The sequence below is a fragment of the Leucoraja erinacea genome, chromosome 9 (assembly GCF_028641065.1).
Source record: "Leucoraja erinacea ecotype New England chromosome 9, Leri_hhj_1, whole genome shotgun sequence".
Lineage (NCBI taxonomy): Eukaryota > Metazoa > Chordata > Chondrichthyes > Rajiformes > Rajidae > Leucoraja > Leucoraja erinaceus.
This window is the reverse complement of record NC_073385.1, coordinates 63,563,691-63,587,587: the sequence shown is the minus strand read 5'-3', so window position 1 is coordinate 63,587,587 and position 23,897 is coordinate 63,563,691. Positions and strand designations below refer to the sequence as shown.

Here is a 23,897-nt window from a genome sequence, read left to right as displayed (position 1 = left end):
CGCTCTGGTGAGTAAGGCAAGGCAGTGCCTTTACCACCTCAGGCAGCTGAGGAAATTCAGAGGCTCTATGAGGATCCTTCAGTGCTTCTACTCAGGGGCTGTAGAAAGCATCTTGTCTGGCAACATCACAATCTGGTTTGGGAACTGCTCTGCCCGGGACAAGAAGGCTCTCCAGAGAGTAGTGCGTTCAGCCGAACGGGCTATGGGAACTACAATCGCCCCCCTGCAGGAACTATACATCAGAACGTGCAGATCCAGAGCCAGCAACATAATGAAGGCCCCCTACCACCCCAGCAACGGAATGTTCCAGCTGTTACGGTCAAGTAAACGCCTCCGCTGTCATGCTGTGAAAACAGGGGATGAGACGTTCTTCCCACAGGCCATCGGGACTGTAAACTCTTATCTCACCAGGGACTAATTTACTGTATCAATTTATTGTTCTGTTGTGGCTTTTTAAATTTGCTGTTTTTTTTCTATTATGTAAATACTGATTCTGTTCTATGCTGTTCTGTAGTTTTTGCACAATCCGCAGGCATTGCCACATTCATTTCACTGCACGTCTTGTATGTGTATGTGACAAATAAAGTTGACTTGAAATGAAACAAAAAAATAATTATCTTCCACTATTTGTATAATATTTCATTGTGTATCAGCAAAACTGAATGTGGAAAATATTTTTGCCAGCAGATTATGCAGATGAAAAGTCTTCAGTAGATAGGGGGCCCAAATGATCTTCAAGACACATTTAACGCTGGAGGGCTCCACCCAACTCTCCTGTTACTCAGCGATGGAGAGGACAGACGTAGAGTGCAAATTAACAAAAAGCAAACGGAACAAGATATATCCAACCACTGTATTTAGAAATTGCTTAATATTGTTTACCAACTACAGATGAGAAAATAAGTGTTACACCAAGTGGCTTCCACAACGTGCAATTATACAAAAACATTATACTACCTATAGAAGGCAAAATTACATATGGGGAGTTGATGAATGTTTCCTGGTGAGAATAAGAGGTCTTGCTCGACCAGCCTCAGAAATTAAGTCCTGACCACTACATAGCATCATGACATTGGGTGGTTTCTGGATTTGCAAATCCATGGCCACCTTCTGGAGAGAGTCCATTGATGATATAGATGCTGTATTCCAACTGACGGAATGCTGTTCACTTGCATCATCTCCTTCCAGCATGGACGTTCTCGTCTCAACATCTAGTCTTCTCTGCTTTGCGCAGTTATATTCCAGTTTCTTCAAAATATCTTCCTCAGTTTTCCCTACAAACAAAACATATAATAAAATAAATACAGCAATGATTAAATCTTAGGTAAGCTGATGTGAACATCTTCTTAACATTCTGAGCATTCTCTTCTTAATTCTACACCTCATGTCAACAAGTTAGGCCTCAATTGAATTATTAACCTTATTACATAATCCAAAAACTCCAGTTTCACTCCTTGCAACTGAAAGAAGTGAGGTAAGATATCCTTCCATGTTGTTCAAGGTTTCTGAGCAGTATGTGTTCTCTGTCGGATACGTGGATCTGTTTTTCTTTCAGTCTTATTCAGTCCCCTCCATCTGTTGCGTTGATGACTATAGTAATGCTACTCTCCGCACTCACACAGAATTCCCAAGTTTTCTTATCTTTACTATGTGTGTTATGATTGTGTTTATAGTTTGTTTGGTTGTTTGGTTGTTTGTCTTTTGCACAAAAGTCCACGAGCATTGCCACTTTCATTTCACTGCACATCTCGTATGTGTGTGTGACAAATAAACTTGACTTGACTTGACTTGACTACTAATTTCCATCCTGCTCCACTTTAACACAGGCTGTTTCTGACTCTTTCCCTTTCTTAACATCTCTTACACCATCTCAGGAGATAATTTAGTTACCAGTATTCTTTGTGCCCAGTATCCAGTTACCCTGGATCAATTTTAGTTGCTGTGGTGAGATTTTCTACACCAGTGCCTTAAAGATGTCCTCCTTTTGCCCTCACCACATTGACAGGGCTCTCAACTCGTCTCCTGCATTTCCCTCATATCTGTTGTTAGCCATCCTCAAAGCCAGAATAACCATAAAGTTTGCTCTGTCTTCACCATGTACCTCAGCAGCCTCCAAATTCAATAGGTAATTTCCAACATCTTCAATGGGTTGTAACAACTGACATTTACCCCTCCCCTATTAGCACTTCAAAGGGACTTGCTGCTCTGCCCTTCCTTGGCCCGATCTTCCATCGACATCAGCAATATCCTTTCTTATTGCACCGACCCATATAATATGTGCTCTCTTGCCTGGGACTCAAATAATCCCTCCAGGAGAAGCAGTAACTCACTTGCACAGTTTTGCAAATTTGTGCATTGCATTCGGTGCCCACAACATCGACTTCTCTACAAAGGACTAAGCAAATGCAAATTTGGTGACCACTCTGTTCCACACACATGCAGTTTGCATGAACAATGCTCAGTTTCCAATCACCTGTCACAGTAATTCACTGTTCTCAACACTATTCTAACCTGACTTTGGCTTCCTGCATGGCTCCAGTCATAATCTATGTAATTTCAAGGAACATCGCCTAATCTTCCATGTGGGCAAATGCAGCCCTTAAAAACAAATGCTAAATCCCTCCCCATTTTTCCTCACCCTTCATGGATTTGGTTATTTTTTATCTTCCATCTCTGTCGGTATAATAATTGTCACCGAGGCAATTTTATTCTGCTCAATATCACAAACATTTCCTCTCTTCTCTCCTCCCTTTATCCTCACTGGAACTTTAAAAACTTTTATTTTCTTACTTTTCCAGTCTTGATCAAAGTTCTTGAACTAATACTTTGTATCTCTCCTTACTGATGCTTACTAGTGTGCTCATAATTTCTTACCTCCTCCGGAACACCAGTCAAACATAGAAACATAGAAATTAGGTGCAGGAGTAGGCCATTCGGCCCTTCGAGCCTGCACCGCCATTCAATATGATCATGGCTGATCATCCAACTCAGTATCCCGTACCTGCCTTCTCTCCATACCCCCTGATCCCCTTAGCCACAAGGGCCACATCTAACTCCCTCTTAAATATAGCCAATGAACTGGCCTCAACTACCCTCTGTGGCAGAGAGTTCCAGAGATTCACCACTCTCTGCGTGAAAAAAGTTCTTCTCATCTCGGTTTTAAAGGATTTCCCCTTTATCCTTAAGCTGTGACCCCTTGTCCTGGACTTCCCTAACATCGGGAACAATCTTCCTGCATCTAGCCTGTCCAACCCCTTAAGAATTTTGTAAGTTTCTATAAGATCCCCTCTCAATCTTCTAAATTCTAGAGAGTATAAACCAAGTCTATCCAGTCTTTCTTCATAAGACAGTCCTGACATCCCAGGAATCAGTCTGGTGAACCGTCTCTGCACTCCCTCTATGGCAATAATGTCCTTCCTCAGATTTGGAGACCAAAACTGTACGCAATACTCCAGGTGTGGTCTCACCAAGACCCTGTACAACTGCAGTAGAACCTCTCTGCTCCTATACTCAAATCCTTTTGCAATGAAAGCTAACATACCATTCGCTTTCTTTACTGCCTGCTGCACCTGCATGCCTACCTTCAATGACTGGTGTACCATGACACCCAGGTCTCGCTGCATCTCCCCCTTTCCCAATCGGCCACCATTTAGATAATAGTCTGCTTTCCTATTTTTGCCACCAAAATGGACAACCTCACATTTATCCACATTATACTGCATCTGCCAAACATTTGCCCACTCACCCAGCCTATCCAAGTCACCCTGCAGTCTCCTAGCATCCTCCTCACAGCTAACACTGCCCCCCAGCTTAGTGTCATCTGCAAACTTGGAGATATTGCCTTCAATTCCCTCATCCAGATCATTAATATATATTGTAAATAGCTGGGGTCCCAGTACTGAGCCTTGGGGTACCCCACTAGTCACTGCCTGCCATTGTGAAAAAAAGAACTCAACTTATGTGACAAACCTACTACAAGCCTTAACCCTCCCGGCCCACCTGGTCATTATTAAGTGTAATGCCCATACGGGCGGCCACGACGAAGTCTCCCAAGAGAATACTTTGCTGACATCACTGGCCACGCGGCAGCTTGCGAATCCTGTACCATGGTCCACACATAACCAAAGATTCTACAATACAATACAATATGGTTTTATTCGTCACATTGCACATAAAGTGCAAGTGAAATGAATTTGCCAGCAGCGGTACAATGATAAAGAACACAGAATACACAATAAAAATTTAACACAAACATCCACCACAGCATTCATCACTGTGGTGGAAGGCACAAAATTTGGCCAGTCCTCCTCCATTTTCCCGTGTGGTCGGGACCTCAACCTCCGCAGCCGTCGCTGTGGGCGTCCAGAAGTGCAGACAGGTAAAAGTCCAGGTAAGTCCAGAGTCGGCTCTTCCCCACTGGAGATGGCGGCTTTAGGTTGGTGTAGGCCGCAGGCCGGCGGTCGAAGATTTAAAGTCCACGCCGCGCCGCACTGCAGAAGCACTGCAGACCACAGGGCCTGCGGTCGAAGCTCCCCTCCAGGGGTGATGGTAAGTCCAAGCCGGGCCCGCGATAGAAGTTGGCCGTGGGCCGGAAGTGTTAGTGGTGGCTTCTTCTTCTCACGGGTCCCCCACGAGGGATCCCGGGCTGCGGACGCCGCGCCAGCTGGAGCTCTGCAGACCACGGCTTCAGGCTGCCGTGGGCCAGCTAAACAGTGCGCTCCCCTCCGGCTCGCACCAGCGATGGCTCGCCCTCTCCACGCCGAGAGTCCACGCTGCACCCGCCGTTGAAGTCCCGGGCGCGTCTCCGGGAAAGGCTGCCCGATCATCGCTGTTAGGCCACGGGGGAGGCGACCTGGAAAAAGTCGCCTCACCCCCCCACACCACCCCCACACAAGACACACAAAGAAAACTAGTAGGCAGAACGGCTTTGCCAGACATGGGTTATGTAAAGTTAATGCAGGGGGATGCCTCAGCTGCGTAACGCGATTTCTGGAAACGAGAGGGCTGCACCGTTGATTCTTTGACTTGTGGTTCACTCCTCTCGGACAAGTTAGTCTAACTGATGCTTTTCTGCCCGTTCTTTTAAACTATATTCACTCTCTTACGCCTGCTGGTAAGGAGGGAATGGAAAGGATGGCAAAAGAAACATGGTGGCATCCAAAAATTCGCCAGGAGGTGTTAAAACAAGCCTTGGATTGTGAAATTTGCAGGCAAATTGATCTTGGAAAAACGGTAAAATGTCCAAAGGGAGTTTGTGTCCAAAGGGAACTAGCCGTTACACAGACGGCTCTCTCATCCATGACAGAAAAGATGGTTGCATTCCGCACGATAGCGCTGCAGAATCTAGAAATATTCATTATATCGTGATGTTTAATGCAAATTCGGAGTATTTTTAAGTAACTTTGCATCTGCAATAAATATGATCAGCACGGTACTCCAGCTAATAACGTTGACTGTGTGGCTTTTAGAATCTGTGCAACTAATGAATATTATTAGTCTACAAACCGATCTTCCTGTCTCCTTACATGAAAATAAATTCACCAACTCCCCAACAAACGTGACAGAGGAGTTAAAGTTATTTTTCTGCACTTAATAAGTTTCAAATAAGTGGTATTATTGAGAGCAGCAGCCAGTCCTTACCTGTCAATAGAGAGACTTTTCGAATAAGAGAATCCCTTCTGCGAGTCTGGATACTTTTCCAAGCTGATAAACAATCAGAATAATCCTGCAGATTCTGGATTTCTGCAAATGCCTACAACAGCAGAGAACTAACAGTCACAAAATATTCTGAACAATACAGGAACTTAGACATTTCAAATATCTTTACAAACCTGCTTCAGGATAAAGTATTTTGAAACTTTCTCCTCCCCGCGAATGGCCAAAGTTTTCTTCAGCTTTTCAAAGAGGTGTCGCTTCTTAGAACGCCTCCGCCGCTCATTTCCTGTCTGCGCGGTCAGATACACTACCAGAGCATCCAGCCGATCTTTTGCTTCCTTATCGAGATCAGCAATTTGTTTCTAAAGGTGCAAGAAATAATCAAGATTTTACAGTTCCGAAATTCTTGCAGTTGCCAACAGTCATTGGATCAGACAAAGCAGGGAATGTGAAATGTTTTTTTATATTCACTAGACTCAATTCCAGGGATGAGTGTGTTTTCCTATCATGAATTGCTAAATAAACTGGAGAGAGTATTTAGAAGAAAGAGGGGTGATCTGATTTAAATATGCATGATCCTGAAAGTATGACGGTGATAAAATCTGTTGGAACAAACACATCTTTGAAGAAAAGTGATGGTTGATGTTTTTAGTCGGGACCTTGCCGCAGGGTCCTGACCAGAATGTCATCCATCTCATTTCTCCAGATTCTGCTTGACCTGCTAAGGTCTTCTAGCAGTTTATTTTTTTGTCCCAGATTCCAGCATCTACAGTCTTTTATGTCTCCATAACAGGATATTGAGAGATTTTAACTCAAAGGAGAATCTTGAACAAGGACACAGAAATACAAGAACAAGTATGTTTAAAACTGAGATGGGTAGTTAACCTCTCAGAGGATGGCAAATCTCTGGAATTCTCCCAGCGATTTGTGGGGCCAAGATTGTTGTGGGTAAAGAGCAATCAGAAAATGTTTTTGAAAGATAAGAGAGTTGACAATAAGAAACTGCCACAGGAGTTGAGGCTTTAGGCAGATCAGCCACAATCATATTGAATGGTGGGACTGGCCTACATCTGCATCTACTTTCTTATATTGCAAAACAGTGACAAAAGTGATGCCTGCTATGGGTTACAGCAAGACCAACTCTTATAAAGATTTTCCTACTTCTTTCAGCAGTCCAAATGTAGGACATGAAATAACCCCACTAATGCTTTCCATCCACAGGTATTATCGCTCTCCGAGGGTACCCTATCAACTATTGATTCAAAGCGCTCCTAACAGGAACTTACTGGCTTGGATTTGATGTCGCCCTCCTCCTCCTCCTCCTCCTCCTCCTCCTCATTCGATTTATTTGTAACATATGGGTTGTGGAAATGGCATCTGGAAGGAAAAAGGTTTATGTATCAACCAGCAGATGTAACAAGGAAACAAATCTGAACACAAAACTTTAACACACATGCCGGGTTAGTTAGTTAGACTCTCAAAATATTTAATTAATGAACTTTTGGAAGGTCAACACTGATCCCATCTACTTTAAAACTGAAGAACAGCAAAGCTAAATACTGGTCAACATCTCCTTTATAGAACTTAAAGCCATGATGCAAGAAATATCCCAAAATGTGGTTTTATACAGAACAAACCACTGTAAAACAGTGTCCATATAAACACAAACTCCACATTTACATTAATGTGCAAGTATCTAATACCAATTAAGCCTAGTTGTAGGATTTAGGATTGCCCAACAATAGAACAATGTCCAAACTCACCCATTTTTTCTAAACTGGCACCATAATATGAGTAAAAAAAATTAAAAAAACCACAAATGTCAAGGCTTTGAGAGTTTGATTCCTTAAGTTATTAAGTTGTTGACTGAAGGTTGAACAGTGTAGTTCATCATCGTAGCTATCCCTCGAGGTTGAGGATGATGGTCTATGTTCGCTGTTTTTATGAACTCAGGTGGCTTATGTCCAATCCTGGCTTTGAAAGTTCTTCGACATTCAGGACAGGTAATTCCAGATGGCAGATCCATATTTTCCAGGGTTTAAGAGGGAACTGCAGATGCTGGAGAATCGAAGGTTACACAAAAAAGCTGGAGAAACTCAGCGGGTGCAGCAGCATCTATGGAGCGAAGGAAATAGGCAACGTTTCGGGCCGAAACGTTGCCTATTTCCGTCGCTCCATAGTTGCTGCTGCACCCGCTGAGGTTCTCCAGCTTTTTTGTGTAACCCACATTTTCCAGGGTTGTTTCACCAAGTTGAATTGATGGTTCTTTCCGATTTGTCTCAGTTGGTGATGATTGGTAGATAACCTGAGTGTTCTTGGAATTGATGGCGTCCAAGTTCGTGTATGCACCGTTGACGGCAGTCAGGATCTTTTGTAGATTATTTTCTGAGAGAGCTGCAACACAGTAGTTGTCTGCGTATTGGAACTTGATAAGTTCATCAGTAATTCATCATAACTTAGCTCAAGGAGGTAGAGAGGAGTTCAGTCCGAACAACTTCAGGATTTGCAAGGACTAACGATACAATAGAATTTTATTAATCCCAGGAGGGAAATTGATCTGCCAACAGTCATAATGCACAACAAGGTACATAAAACATGAAATTAAAGTGATGTGTGGAAAGTCCAGGATTGGGGATGTGCAAAGATTGGGGAGGAGGGGGAGGGGGGAGTCAGTCTACCCCTCGACAGAAGGGGGAGGAGTTATACAGTTTGATAGCCACGGGAAAAAAGGATCTCCTGTGGCATTCTGTGCTGCATCTTGGTGGAAACAGTCTGTGTTGAAGGTGCTCCTCAGGTTGACCAGTGTGTCATGGAGGGCGTGACCTGTATTATCCAAGATGCTCCACAGTTTGAGGAGCATCCTCCCCTCCAAGATCGCCTCCAATGAATCCATCTCCACTCCCAGGAGGGAGCCAGCCTGCCTGATGAGGTTAATTCTGTTGGCATCTGCGGCCTTCACCCTGCTACCCCAGCACAGGACAGCGTAGAAGATGGCATTGGCCACCACCAATTGATAAGAACATCTGCAGCATCTTACTGCAGATGTTGAAAGAGCGGAGCCTCTTCAGAAAGCATAGACGGCTCTGTCCTTCCTTATGCAGTGCCTCAGGGTTCCTGAACCAGTCAAGTTTACCGTCCAGGTACATTCCGACGTACTTGTACTCCTTGGTAAACTGCACATACACACCCTTGATGGAGACAGGGGACAGAGGGGTTCCTTTTCCTCCTTAAGTCATCCATCACCTTTTTAGTCTTGTCAGTGTTGAACTGCAGGTGATTCAGCCCACAGAACTCGACAAAGTCGTTGACTACACCTCAGTATTCAGCTTCCCTCCTCTCACCGATGCAGCCCACAATTGCAGTCATCCAAAAGCTTCTGCAGGTGGCAGAAGTCAGAGTTGTATCTGAAGTCCAAGGTGTAGATGGTGAACAGGAAGGGAGAGAGGACAATCCCATGTTGTTCACTACCATGTACGAGACACAATTCTGTAGACTGACACACTATGGTCATCCAGTCAGGTAGATGGTGATCCAGGACACAAATGGAGCATCCACCCGCATCTTTGTCAGTTTGCTCCCTTGCAGTGCAGGCTGGATGATGTTAAAAGCACTGGAGAAGCAAAAAAAAACAAAACATGACTCTCACAGTGCTTCCCAGCTTATCCAGGTGAGCATAGGAACGACGGAGCAGGTTCATCCTCAGAAATGCCTTCAAGATGTAGAAAATGCCTCAATCCTCCATTCTTCAATCGATACTATGATATTAGCAGCTGAATCACTGCTACAACAAGCAATGTAATAGAGGTCCCCATACCCTGCCAGGCACTGTACATTATATCAAGGCTTTGATGAAGTCCCACATGACTGGCAAACCAAAAAAGTATGTTTGCAGGATCTAATGGAGTGTGCCAAACTGAATTCAAAACCTGATCAGATGAAGAATGGAGAACATAGTATCTGATGGTTATTTTTGGCAGTGGAAGGCTACAGATGGGGCTTCAGAGTTTTATATAAATTGTATTAATGCTTTAAAATTTAAATAAATGTGGCGAGTTGCACAAGTTGGTAGATAATGTAAAAATTGTCCATGTGGTTGAAATCGAGGAAGACAGCTCTAAGATGCAGCAAGGTATTAATTGACTACTCAGTTGAGCAGAAAAACTTCAAATGACGTTCAATCTCAAGGTGTAAGAGAGGGAGAGAGATGCAATACAAGTAGATGATACTAAAAGCTGTGGAGCAACAGAGTACCCTAGGAGTGTATTGACAACAGATAATTAAAAAGGTAGTGAAACAAACTGAGTTGAGACGTGGAATACAAGAGCAGGGAGATTATGCCAGAATTTTATTTGACCACTTCAGTACTGCAAACAGTTCTGGTCCTGGAGTCTTAAGAGTAATACAGCATGGAAACGGGCCCTTTGGCCAAACTTTGTATTTTAGTGTGTAGTGTGCTCAGTGGCACTAATGTTACCTCTTGTATTCCACGCCTCATCTTCGGTCGGTGGGGGCGCTGCGAGACGGCTGTCCTGCCAGAAACGTGTTTGTCATTTCTACGTTTTTTGCCTTTTTTTAAAGAGTGTCTAAAGGTGTGATTTAATGTATCTTGGAGTGTCTTGTGTGGGGGGTGTAGAGGGGGGAAAAGGGGGGAACCGCTTTCGGTCGCATCCTCCACGGAGAGGCGACTTTTTCCATGTCGCCTCCCTCGCGGCTTAACACCATGGATTGGTGTGGCCTTCCCCGGAGTCGGGCCCGGAGCTTCAGTAGCGGGCGCAGCGTGGCTCAGATCACTGGCCTGCGGACAGCCTGAAGCCACTGTCTGCGGAGATTCTAGCTGCGGGAGCGGCGCCCGGAGCCTGGGATCCCTTGCTGGGGATCCCCGGAGGTGAAGATCTCCGACCACCAGCCCGCAGCGTACAACATCTTGAAGCCGCAGTCTGCATAGCTTCTAGCTGCGTGCGCTGCGTCTGGAGCCTGGGATCCCCTTGCTGGGGCTCCCTGGAGAAGAGCTCCGTCCACCGGCCTACAACATCCTGAAGCCGCGGTCTCCAGTAGGAAGCACCGATTCGGGACTTACCTTCCAGACAAGAGGGCTTGTACATTTGGCTGCTCGCACCGGCGACTGTGGAGGGTTATGGCCCCGACAATGGAGGAGGACTGACTTTACTTTGTGCCTTCCACCATAGTGAAGAATGCTGTGGTGGATGTTTGTGTTAAATTTTTATTGTGTATCGTGTGTTTTTTTTTGATTGTACCACTGCTGGCAAGTTCATTTCACTGCACTTTATTGTGTATGTGATGAATAAATCTGATTGATTGATGTCAGACATACAGCACGGAAACAGGCCGTTCGGCCCAACTCATCCTTACCGACCTAGATGTCTCGTCTCAGCTAGTCCTATATGCCCGTGTTTGGCCCTTATCCCTCTAAACCTTTTCTACACACTTACTAGTCCAAGTGTCTTTAAAATGCTGTTATAGTACCTGCCTCAACTACCTCCTTTGGCAGCTTGTTCTATATATCAGAGTGAAAATGTTGCCCCAAAGGTTCATATTAAATCTTGCCCCTCTCACCTTAAACATATGTGCTCATGTTTTTCCTATCTATTCCTCTTATGCTTTCACACATCTCTATAAGTTCACCCCTCAACATCCTGCCCATCTAAGGAATAAAGTTCTTGCCTGCCCAACCTCTCCAGCTCAGCCCCTCAATTCCTGATAAAATCCTTGTAAAGGGGCTGTCCCACTTGGGCGACCTAATTGGCGAGTTTAGAAGAGTTTAAAAAATTGACATGTTGTAGGTCTCCTTCAACTACGTAGATTCGACCTCCTTCGACTATGTTGAAGACTAGCTTCGACTAGCTACGACTAACTTCGGGAAAATTGGACACCGAATAGTGGAGAGTGAAGACGTCCTCCTTCTATCTCCTTCGACCTCCCTTTGACTATGATGAAGACTATCTACGACTACCTTAGACTACCCTCGATTACCTACGACTAACATGGCAACCTACTACGACTAAACCTACGAGTAAAAAAAGTATTGATTTTTTCCGTGGCGACATTTTTTTACTCGCGGCCATTTTTTAACATATTGAAAAAAACGCCATGACCTAGCTGTAGGTATGTTACAAAACCTACCTGAATCGTGTCTGAGAATCTGCCCTACCCCTTGTGTGTGATTTTGGCGCTGTTTAGAGGGGGTGGGTTTAAAACACGATTTTAACTAGGCTGTTGCAATCGAAAATGTTCAGCCTAGTAAATCATTAACGGAAAATCGCTGAAAGACCCCGTCGCAAAAGGTATTATTAGTTTTTATGGCCTTGTATAATAGTTATGGCCTTCTCATAATCTCGCAGCCCCCCAGGTTTTTATAAAGCAAACAATAAAGTTTAAAAAAAGCTGGAGAAACACGGGTGCAGCTCTATGGAGCGAAGGAAATAGGCAACGCGGGCCGAAACCCTCTTCAGCCTTCTGAAGAAGGGTTTCGGCCCGAAACGTTGCCTATTTCCTAATAGATGCAAACCCGCTGAGTTTCTCCAGCTTTTCTGTATGTATCTGCAGTTCCCTCTTAAACAATTAAAGGTATGTACCTTATTTTTACATTAAAAGGGGCTTCTTAAGAACCCTGTATATAAAGTTTTCTATAGCGAATAGCTCATTTTGGGCTCATTATATCCCGCAGTATTTTTCTGGGCATTTGGGGGCACAAATCCACTGCAATGTGAACGTTCTAAACCAGCGCGTTCACAGGAACCCACTAGAAAGCCGATTTAAATTGACTTTAATTTACAGCAATTGAACACTAAATTCCTTCCATTTGGCCTATAAATTGATGTAAATGAGATTTAAAAATCATGTTTTATCGTGAATTATTTGTGAATATTATTTGGACACTTAGGCTATTTAAAAATGTTAATCATTTATTAAGAAATGGATAGATGTTTAGATCTAGTAATTGAAGTTTGAAATTAGCTACAATTGGGTAACTAACTAATTATATGCTTTAATTTCAGGTCCTCCAAGTAAGATTATTTTATATTTGTTTCAGAATGCTTCAATCTATGATAACTGAAAATTTCATTCAGTTCTCTTAATTTTTAAGAAGGTTATGGGCTTTTGACTGTCCTCGATCACAGCTTTTTTGTTATGTCCATAGAAAATCAATAGGGAACAAGCTGCTAATTTCCGGGTATGAAAATGGCCATAATTTTTTTATTACTTGAGATATGAAAGTGAATTAGGTGTCAAATTAAACTTATTGTTATGCATTATCTGATGGGATAAATTGCAGACTTGATTTTTTAAATCTCAAAATTTTGTAACATTGCTACTAGATGAGGCCTCAAGTACGCGGAGACCATTCTCGAGCATGAAGGAGAGTTACGAAGTTACGAAGAAGACCTCCTACGACCTCGTGTCGACCTTGCTGCGAGTATGAGTTGAGGGCAAACTCGCCAGAACTCGCGGATTAGGTCGTCCAAGTGGGACAGGCCCTTAAATCTTATCTGCACTTTTCCAGTTCAATGGCATCCTTCCTATTGCAGTGACATCACAGAAACATTAGATTACACTGAATAAAGTTCAAAGGATAATCTATGGGGATTGCCATGAAAAAGATTTGATTTATTTTCTTTGGTTTATTTGCTGCTGGAATATGTATTAAAGAGTAGGAATACTCTTGCTGGAAGGTGAGATTGGCCAGGATAACACTTACAAACTACATGCCAATTAAAACTCGTAGTTCTGCACATGTCTCAGTCCTCACAGATTGCATCTATTCAGTTGGGAAAGGGTTTCAGTACACCTATCATCTCAGCTAGTACACCTAACTGAGATTACCTGGAGATGGAGGGGGCAGCCTGTTATAGGCACGTTAAAATAATTATTTCAAACAATCATGATTGTTACAAAACTTACCTTTAGTGGCGCTGCAGTTCTGTCACTGGCCATGTGAGCGACTTTGGCGCCTTTGGGGGGGGGGGGGGGGGGGATTAAAATGCCGTTTTCTCCTGCCTGTCTGAGATATATTTTCTCGGGCTACTACCTGATGCTGAAAAATCGTTCCGGAAGTTGAAAAAAAAACCCACTGGACAATTTAATTGCTGGAGTAAAATAAAAATCTACTTCTAACGTCGTCAACGCCGACAACGGGACGGATCTCACGTAGGAGACAAAACATAAGGTTAGTCGTCTATTTTACATATAAACTTGCTTCTTAATCAAAGTTTCATCGGCGAAAATGTGATTAAGGCCTCATACGAATCGGCTGTTTTTTTCCTGCCAATATGGGGTTTAAATTCACCGCAACCGCAACATTCCAAACGATCGCGTTCCACAACATCTCACTCGCTAGATGATTTAACTGCCCATTAATTTATGGGAATTAAACACTAAATTCTTTCCATTTGGCCTATAAATTAATGACAATGAGATTTAAAAATCATGTTATATTGTGAATTCTTGTGTGAATGTTATTTGGACACTTAGGCTATTTCAACTTTTTCTTAAGAAATGGATAGATGTTTAGATCTAGTAATTGAATTTTGTAATTAGCTACTATTAGGTAACTAACTAATTATATGCTTTAATTTCAGGTCATCTAAGTAAGATTGTTTCATATTTGTTTCAGAATGCTTCAATCCATAATAACTGAACATTTCATTCAGTTCTCTTAATTTTTAAGCAAGTTATGGGCTTTTGACTGTCCTCGATCACAGCTTTTGAGTTAAGTCAATGGAAAAGCAATAGGGAACAAGATGCTAATTTCAGAGTATGAAAATGGCCATAACGTATTTAACACTGAAGATATGAAAGTGAATTGGGTGTCAAATAAAACCTCTTTTTATGCTTTATCTGATGGGATAAATTGCAGACTAGATTTTTTAAATCTAAAAATTTTGTAACTGCTACTACATAATAATTTTTTACCAAAACAAAATCAAGTTCGAGTACTTTAAACAAACCTAATCCAATAAAAATTAAGTATGTTGCACATATGTTCCAAGGGAACAGCTTTCGACAAGCCACTTGAGGGAGATATTGAGCTTGTGACATAAACCATTCATTATTTTAATTACTTGGAAATCTAGTGACCGAAACATTAAACATCAAATGTAAATTTCCTCCTAGACATCGCTGACCTGCCAACACTGCTACTAAGGTTGTAACTGCACTATACAGACAGTCATAGAACTGTTGCAGTTCAGAAAGAGGCACCTGACCTGCTCGGTTTTCCATCGTCTGCAGATTATTCTCATTTGTGCCTTTCCCCTGTTTATTTTCAAAAGCTCTGATAGCAACTTCCAATCACAACTACCTTTAACTACAAAACTCAGTTAAACTACTTTTCCTCACATCACCCTTGGCAACTTTTGACAAAATGTTGAATCAGTACTCTGGTGCTTGGACCATCTACTAATGGGAATAATGTCTCAATATGAACATTTTCATCAATACTCTCATATACAAATTTTACAGAAATCTGTAACTACACACATTATGTTAACCAAATTATATTTCAAATTAATTTAAAAAAATCACAATACTTTGATTTGCTTCTAAGACGAGAGGCAGAAGCAACAAGATGAGCAATGTTGATTTTCTCAGAGAGTTCCTCCACAGTCTCGATGTCCACTGCCTCTTCACTGGAGGTTAAGTTGAACTGTGAAAACATTAAGGTTAGTAAAGCGCGATACTGACTCTTCACGCACTATCCAAAACACTACACTTTTAAAGAACAGGCTCAGCCCTATACACGCTTTATAGAAATGAAGAATACATTTGAAATCCATGACGTTGTCTTGCATTTGTCACTAAAATAGACTGCCTAGAAATCGGATTTTTAACCTTTTCTGACAAGCTCTATTTGTATTTGTATTTGTATTTTTGCATTTTGTACTTCCCTGGAAGAGTTGGAGAAATTGGTCGAAAAAATACTTGATGCGGCATTGGCGATTTTCATCTCGAAAGAGTGCAGTTCACAAATCATCTGCTAATTTACTGCACACTCATTCCAGAAATGGATTAGCCCTAAAAGGCAGGGACAGCTGCAATAAAGTTAATGACTGCAATGGATGAGAGGGAATCTACAGGGGAGAAGGAAAATTTGAGAGAATAACTTGGATATTCTCCAATAGAAACAAATGCCAGGATGCACAGTGTGAAAAAGGGGAGGGGGAGGTTGGTGCTGGTAACAAATAGGACCAACATGTGAAAAAGCTGTGCACCACCTGCAAAAAAGTAACGAATATCAAGGAACAGTTGAGCCCACAACAGTCCATGTTGGCTGCAGGCTAGATGATAACGAAACTCAACAGAACGATGATGAACAATGAGACAATGAAACTCAACAGAACGACGACTAGGGTGGGAGAGAGACAGAGAGAGAAGGGATGCAAGGGTTACTTGAAGTTAGAGGGATCAATATTCATACTGCTGGGTTGTCAGCTGCCCAAGCGAAATATGAGGTTTTGTTCCTCTAATTTACATTTGGCTTCCCTCTGACAATGGAGGATGCCAAGGTCAGAAAGGTCAATGCAGGAATGGGAAGGGAAGTTAAAGTGTCCAGCAACTGGGAGATCACGTAGGGCAGGGTGACTGAACGGAGGTGTTTAGCGAAATGATCGCCCATTCTACGTTTGCTCTCACCGATGTATTAGAGGCTGATAATATTGGGCATTTTGGGTACCTGACAATATGGAGGATTTCTGCTTTTGTAGAACCTGCTTGACATCTTTTGCAAATGCTGCAAAGACCATGATCTTCTGATGTTATTCTATTTGCATGAGGCTGATGGGCATGAATGAGCAGAGACAAGAATTGGACCAGTGGTATTGAACTAGGTATTGTACTGGTGTTGTATAATAAAGAGAGTTGTATACCAGTGCTTCACATTCGGTGTTTGACTGAACCAGACTAGGGGGGTAAGATTAGAACCGGAATTACAAGGCCACACATGGAATAACGGATACAGTAGATGAGGTTGGAGGAGGTGCAAGTAAACCTCTGCCAAACCTGAAAGGACTGTCAGGTCTCTGGACAGAGTTGAGGGAGGAGGTATAGGGAGAGGGTAGATTGCCGAACACGTTATCTCTCGTTTGATAATGTCCCACAAAGGAGATTAGTGGGCAAAATTAGAGCACATGATATTGGGGGTAGGGTACTGAGATGGATAGAAAATTGGTTGGCAGACAGGAAATGAAGAGTAGGGATTAACGGGTCCCTTTCAGAATGGCAGGCAGTGATTAGTGGGGTATCACGAGGCTTGGTGCTGGGACTGCAGCTATTTACAATGTATATGAATGATTTAGATGAAGGGATTAAAAGTAACATTAGCAAATTTGCAAATGACACAAAGCTGGGTAGCAGTGTGAACTGTAAGGAGGATGCTATGAGGATGCAGGGTGACTTGGACAGGTTGGGTGAGTGGGCAGATGCATGGCAGATGCAGTTTAATGTGGATAAATGTGATGTTATCCACTTTGGTGGCAAAAACAGGAAGGCAGATTATTATCTAAATGGTGTCAAGTCGGGAAAAGGGGGAGTACAATAAGATCTGGGGGGTCCTTGTTCAGCAGTCATTGAAAGTAAGCATGCAGGTGCAGCAGGCAGTGAAGAAAGCTAATGGCATGTTGCCCTTCATAACAAGTGGAGTTGAGTATAGGAGCAAAGAGGTCCTTCTGCAGTTGTATAGGGCCCTAGTGAGACCACACCTGGAGTATTGAGTGCAGTTTTGGTTTCCAAATTTGAGGAAGGACATTCTTGCAATTGAGGGAGTGCAGCATAGGTTCACAAGGTTAATTCCCGGGATGGCTGGACTGTCATATGTTGATAGAATGGAGCAGCTGGGCTTGTGTACTCGAGAATTTAGAAGGATGAGAGGGTATATTAATGAAACATATAAGATTATTAAGGGATTGGACATGCTGGAGGCAGGAAACATGTTCCCAATGTTCCAGAACCAGGGGTCACAGTGTAAAAATAAGGGGTAGGCCAATTAGGACTGAAATGAGGAATTTATTTTTCACCCAGAGTTGTGAATCTGTGGAATTCTCTGCCTCAGATGGCAGTGGAGGCCAATTCTCTGGATGCTTTCAAGAGAGAGTTAGATAGAGTTCTTAAAGATAACAAAGTCAAGGGATATGGGGAGAAGGCAGGGACGGGGTACTGATTGTGGATGATCAGCCATGATCACAATGAATGGCAGTGCTGGCTCAAAGGACCGAATGGCCTACTCCTGCATCTATTGTCTATTGAGTCAAATAACAAGCTGATCATTACAATGCTGACAAGTGAAACTACTCACCACTCTATCAACGTCAATTTCCTCTACATCACTTCGACTGTCACCATCCTCCAGATGACTCTGAGAGGCAATATCTTTATCAGAGACTGGAAAGTTTTCATATTGCAGTAATCTTTGATGAAAGTCTAGTTCCTCATTCTCTGGATTTTTTTGCATAACTTCTTCCCTTTCAAGTGGAACATTAAATGTACTTGCTTTAAACCAACATTTTTTATCTTCAATCTCCACTTCCACCTGTTCATCTTGCAACCAATTTTTCTCTTCCATACTGGGCATTTCGTCTGGTTCCTTATCAACCACGTCATGGTTAGATCGGGAAGAATCTTTATCAACATCACTTCCTTTTCCAGTTCTTGTGGAATTCTCCAGTGCAGAATTTTCATTTTCTTCTTCCATAATCTGTTCTTCACTGGTGTATGAATGGTCAACCAATTCTGCTTGAGTAGGGCGTTCTAATGCATTTTGATGGTCCATAGAAGCATCCTCGAACTTATCGTCCAGCTCACTAACTGTAGGCATGGAAGGAAATGCATCAGTTTCCTGTTTAACTTCTGGTGATGGATCAGCATTTACATGGTCCTCATCTCGTACACCCTTAGACACCGTTATCTCAATAAGCTCAGAATCGGCAACATGAATTTTCTCTAGCGACATACGACATTAAATACATTAAATTTATTGTTGTAAAAATACCAAAACATATTAAGCAATTAATACCTTAATCCCTACCAAAAAATGTTTAGGAAAGGATGGCAAAGGAGGTGGTTCACAGCAGCCCAATTCCAAGCAACTATATATACAGTAAGTAGGTGTCTCTCAATAAACCTGACTAAGCATCGCTGAACTGTTCATCATGAAGAAGAAGATAATCTGGACACCATAAACCAGCAGTGAGCAAATGTTCCTCTGAGAATGGAATACAACGTAGCAAATTTAAAGCTAATTTGCAGGTTGAGTCAGTGGTAAGGAACGCAAAAGCAATGCGAGCATTCAATTTGAAGGGACTAAAATATGAAAGCAAGGAGGTAATGCTATGGCTTTATCAGGCACTGGTGAGGTCACATTTGGAATATTATGAGGTTGTAGGTCCCATATCTGAGGAAATGCTGAATTTGAAGCAGGTAAAGAGGCCATTTACGAGAATTTTCCAGGGGATGATTGGGTTAGCATATGTAGAGAGTTTGAAGGCTCTGTGCTAATACTTACTGGATTTTAGAAGGATGAGGGGCGGTTTCATTACAACCTACCGGATAATGAAAGGCCTAGATAGAGTGAATGTGGACAGGATTTTTCCAGTAATGGGAAAGTGCAGGACAAGAGGGAACAGCCAAAGAATAATGGGACGCACCTTTAAAATGAAAATGAGGAGAAATTTCTTCAGCCAAAGGGTGGTGAATCTGTGGAATTCATTGCCACTGACAGTTGTGGAGGTCAAGACACTGGGTATTTTTACGGTGGAGATTGATAGGTTCTTGATTAGGAAAGGCATCAAAGGTTAAGGGAAGAGGCATGAGAATGGGGTTGGGAGGAAAAAATGATTGAATGGCAGTAGACTCGATGGGCTGAATGGCCTAATTCTGCTCCTATGCCTTATGATGTTATAGTTTGTTTGTCAGTGTTTAGTGAGAGGATTTTTCCCTAACGCTATTCAGCATTCGATTGGAGAAATCCCATTGACCTCATTCTGTTTATTTTTCTCTAATCTATTCCCTCTCGTGCACACCAATTCCTCCCCGATTTTCCTACCACCCATCAACAATAAGGGCAATTTCCAGTTATCATTTAACCAAACAGCCAGTCCGTCATCCTTGGGATACAGAAGGAAACTGAGTATTCAGACAAAATCCACATGGCCACAGGACGCTCTGGAAGCCACGATCGAACTTAGGCCGCGGGAGCTGTGCGGCACAGCAATACCTACTGTGCTGTTATACAGCTTTTTTCTCTTCCGTTTTCTTGCAATTATAATCCCCCACAATCTGTAAATCTCAAATTTCTATTTATTTTAACTTTCTTATGACATAAAGTTCATGGTGGTTCCCAGAGCATTTCTATTCTCCCGTGTATTTTTCTGTTCTATTCTCCTGTATTTTACCTGGAACATATATAGGCTTTTGCATGGCCATCAACTCTACCCTGTTTCTCCTAACTCGAACCTACACTTGGGATAATTATAGTAGCCAATTAATCTGACAACCAGAAAATAATGAAAATAACTAAAATAATTAAATATCACAAAACAAATTAATTAAACCTACGTAAATAAGAGAACATGAGATATCTTGCTGCTGCAGTGTATGTGAACACTTCCTGTCTGTGAACACTTCTGCTCAAGGTCACTACTTATGCAGTAAATGTCTGTGACTCAAAGCTGCAAAAATGCATTAAGCCTGGGAGGGAGAAATTTATTTGGACCATTTTCTCCAAGAGGCATTACATCCCTTAGATTAAACCATTTAGACTGAACACAAGATGACGAACCAGATCGTAAGAATGTAAGTGAAGGGGGTGTGGGGATCCCGAGGTAGGTATTGCAGAAGCCCTGGACCCTGTATTTGGTCCGGTAAATTTGAGCTTTTTGTAACCTGCGTGAACATTGTAAAAGAGACTGTAGCATTCGTGAGGGAGTTAAAAGCGATGCAGACAAAGTGAAGGCCAGTATTGCCAGGAGAGCAAAAGGCTTAGATGCCTACTTGGGCCAGGTGAGGAACATTAATCTCTAACAACTAAAATCCATTTTACAAAATAAAATTAGCAAATAGTTAAAATTACTAAAGCAATTAAATATGACAATGCTAAATAATTAAACTAATATACATTCCTCACTACAGGAGAGGCGAAGAATCCAGCGGTCAATGTATCTACCAACATTATAAGTAAGATACAGAGGATCTTTTGAAATTTTATACAATAAGGGGCTAAATAAAAAGAATAAAACAGAGATAATAACTTCTGGATTATTACCAGAGTCATGGGCAATTTGGCTCAAAGTTAATAGGGTCAGTTAGATTGATATATCTCTCCCTCCCCCCTCTGAACGCACAGTCCTCCGCTCAGTCTGCAGCAACCCCGACTTGGTAATCAAACCCGCTGACAAGAACTCTGCTGACTCACGCCACTCCACCAGCCGGCTACAGACATCGCCTTACCTGAGTCCCGGGCCCAGCACCGGGCCCACGTTGCAGAATCCCACATCACGGGGCCTGACTATGCTGGGTCCTACTGCTGCCCCCCCACCTTAGAGGGAATCTCAGTGGGGGATCCACTGGGTTTTCCCCTTCCCCTTTAAGCCAGGTGACCCCAGCTACTCCCCACCCATACAATAGTCCCCATGCCCCCCTCCTCTCTGAACACCCACCATCCCCCCCACCAGACATCGCCTCGGCCTCCTTCCACTCACCTGCCTTCCTTCGACCCCAAATCCATGCCTTGTGTTAACATCCCTCCTGACCTCCCCCTTTCTGATACGGAACGTTATGTCCTCAGCGGAGGCCTCACCTTTGTTTCCCTCCGCCTCCACCAGTTCCGGGTCTGCCACAATGTGGAGCTTTTCTTCCGTCGTCTCCGGGCCTTTTTCTATGGAAAGTGATAACCCCTTCTCCCGTCTCCAACGTACCCCCTCCTCTTGGTTCTCTACCTTCTTTAGACTTTTTCTTTTCTAACTACCGGCGTGACATGAACCGCCTCAAATTTTCTACTCTCCTTACCTACTCTAACCTCTCTGCCCCTGAACATACAACCCGACGCTCACTCTGCAGCAACCCCAACTTGCCGACAAGGGAGGTGCTATGGTAGTCTGGCGCGCTGACCTCTACCGGACTGAGGCCAGGCGACAACTCTCAGACACCTCCTAATTATCCTTGGACTATGGCCCTACGGATGAGCACTAGGCCTTAATATCACACACCATTACTGATTTCATCACTTCCAACTCTCTGCCTCAAGCTTCCAACCTTATCGTTCCCCAGCCCCTCAAGGCTTGATTTTATCTTCTCCCCAAAATCCACAGAATTTATTTCCACATACCTCGAATCCATCCTATCCCCACAGGTCCAATCCCTCCCTACCTACATCCAAGACACCTCACACGCTCTTTGTCTCTTCAATGACTTCCATTTTCCAGGCCCCTACTCCCTCATCTTTACTATGGATGTCCAGTCACTCTACACCTCCATCCCCCACCAGGAGGGTCTTAAAGCCCTCCGTTTCTTCCACGACCGCAGAACCAGTCTATTTCCGTCCACCAATACTCTCCTCGGCATAGCAGAGCTGGTCCTTACCCTCAACAACTTCTCCTTTGACTCTTCCCATTTCCTCAAGATCCAAGGCATAGCTATGGGCACTCGCATGGGCCCTAGCTATGCCTGCCTCTTTGTAGGGTACGTCGAACAATCTAGGTGTTCTAGGTGTACATTGGCCCTATCCCCGAACTCTACCTCCGCTACATTGCCGACTGCAATGGTGCTACGTCCTGCACCCTTGCGGAACTCATTGACTTCATCAACTTCACCACTAATTTCCATCCTGCACTCAAATTCACATGGACCATCTCTGTCATCTCCCTACCGTTTCTAGATCTCACTGTCTCCATCACAGGAGACAGACTATTGACCGACATCTACTACAAACCCACTGACTCCCATAGCTATCTCAACTACACTTCTTCCCACCCTGCTTCTTGTAAAAACTATATTGCCTAATCCCAATTACTCCGTCCACGCTGCATCTGCGCCCAGGATGAGGTTTTCCATACCAGGGCATCGGAGATGTCCTCAATCTTTAGGAAACGGGGGTTTCCCTCTTCCATTATAGATGAGGTTCTCACTAGGGTCTCTTCAATTTCCCGCAGCTCCGCTCTTACCCCACCCATTGTAACAAGGACAGAGTCACCTTGTCCTCACCTTCCACCCCATCAGCCATCGCATGCAGCATATAATCGTTCAACATTTTCGCCACCTCCAAAGGGATCCCACTACTGGCCGCATTTCCCCATCTCTGCCCCTTTCTGCTTTCCGCAGAGACCATTCCCTCCGTAACTCCCTGGTCAACTCGACCCTTTCCCACCCAAAACCACCCCCTCCCTTGGTACATTCCCCTGCAACCGCAGGAGATGCAACACCTGTCACTTTACCACTCCCCTCTATTCCATCCCAAGGATCCAAACACTCTTTCCAGGTGAGGCCGAGGTTCACTTGCACCACCTCCAACCTCATCTATTACATCCGCTGTCCCTGGTGTCAACTTCTCTACATCGACGAGACCAAGCGCTGGATCGGCGATCATTCCGCTGAACACCTCTGCTCAGTCCACTTAACCAAACTGATCTCTCGGTGGCCCAGCACTTCAATTCCCCCCCCCCCCCCCCCCCCATTCCCAATCTGACATTTCTGTCCTGGGCCTTCTCCATTGTCAGAGTGAGGCCCAGCCTAAATTGGAGGAACAGCACCTCATATTACGCTTGGGTAGTTTACACCCTAGCGGTATGAACGTAGACTTCTCTAATTTCAGATAGCCCTTGCTCTCTTTCTATCCCCTCCCCTTCCCAGTCCTCCTACTTGGCCCACTATCTCCATCTTCTTTCTTCCTTTGTCCTACCACCTCCCCTGACATCAGGCTGGAGAAGGGTCTCGACCCGATAGGTCGCCTATTCCTTCTCTCCATAGATGCTGCCTCACCCGCTGAGTTTCTCCAACATTTTATATCTACCTTGGATATGTGGAGCAAAGACTGGGAAAAGTGGATTTCCATTTATGAAGCGCCAACATGGTTATTAGAGAAGGAGATAGTTGCCCTATTGTCGAGCACTGCACCTTAACTATGCTGGGACCAGAGTTCTAGTAATAGGGAGATAAATAAAGTATGGGGGCAACGGTAAAAAGAGCCCGAGTTGAGTCCCAGAATGTTACATGGCAAAAACGTGGAAGCAGAGACAGAT

General features: G+C 43.5%; 1 protein-coding gene across 5 annotated transcripts in view; it reads right to left on the bottom strand.

Annotated features, from left to right (window-relative positions):
- Positions 1 to 843: 843 nt before the first annotated feature.
- LOC129700484 (MAX gene-associated protein-like) overlaps positions 844 to 23,897 on the bottom strand; it is a 172,098-nt gene continuing 149,044 nt past the window's right edge. For all 5 annotated transcript variants that reach the window (XM_055641009.1, XM_055641011.1, XM_055641012.1 and 2 more), the window contains exons 20-25: positions 17,963 to 18,471; positions 15,204 to 15,319; positions 6,942 to 7,032; positions 5,832 to 6,017; positions 5,641 to 5,752; positions 844 to 1,274 (exon numbers count right to left, since the gene is read on the bottom strand). In XM_055641009.1, coding sequence (XP_055496984.1) covers positions 973 to 1,274; positions 5,641 to 5,752; positions 5,832 to 6,017; positions 6,942 to 7,032; positions 15,204 to 15,319; positions 17,963 to 18,471 — 1,316 coding nt within the window. In that variant the 3' untranslated portion in view covers positions 844 to 972. The remainder of the gene's footprint in view (positions 1,275 to 5,640; positions 5,753 to 5,831; positions 6,018 to 6,941; positions 7,033 to 15,203; positions 15,320 to 17,962; positions 18,472 to 23,897) is intronic.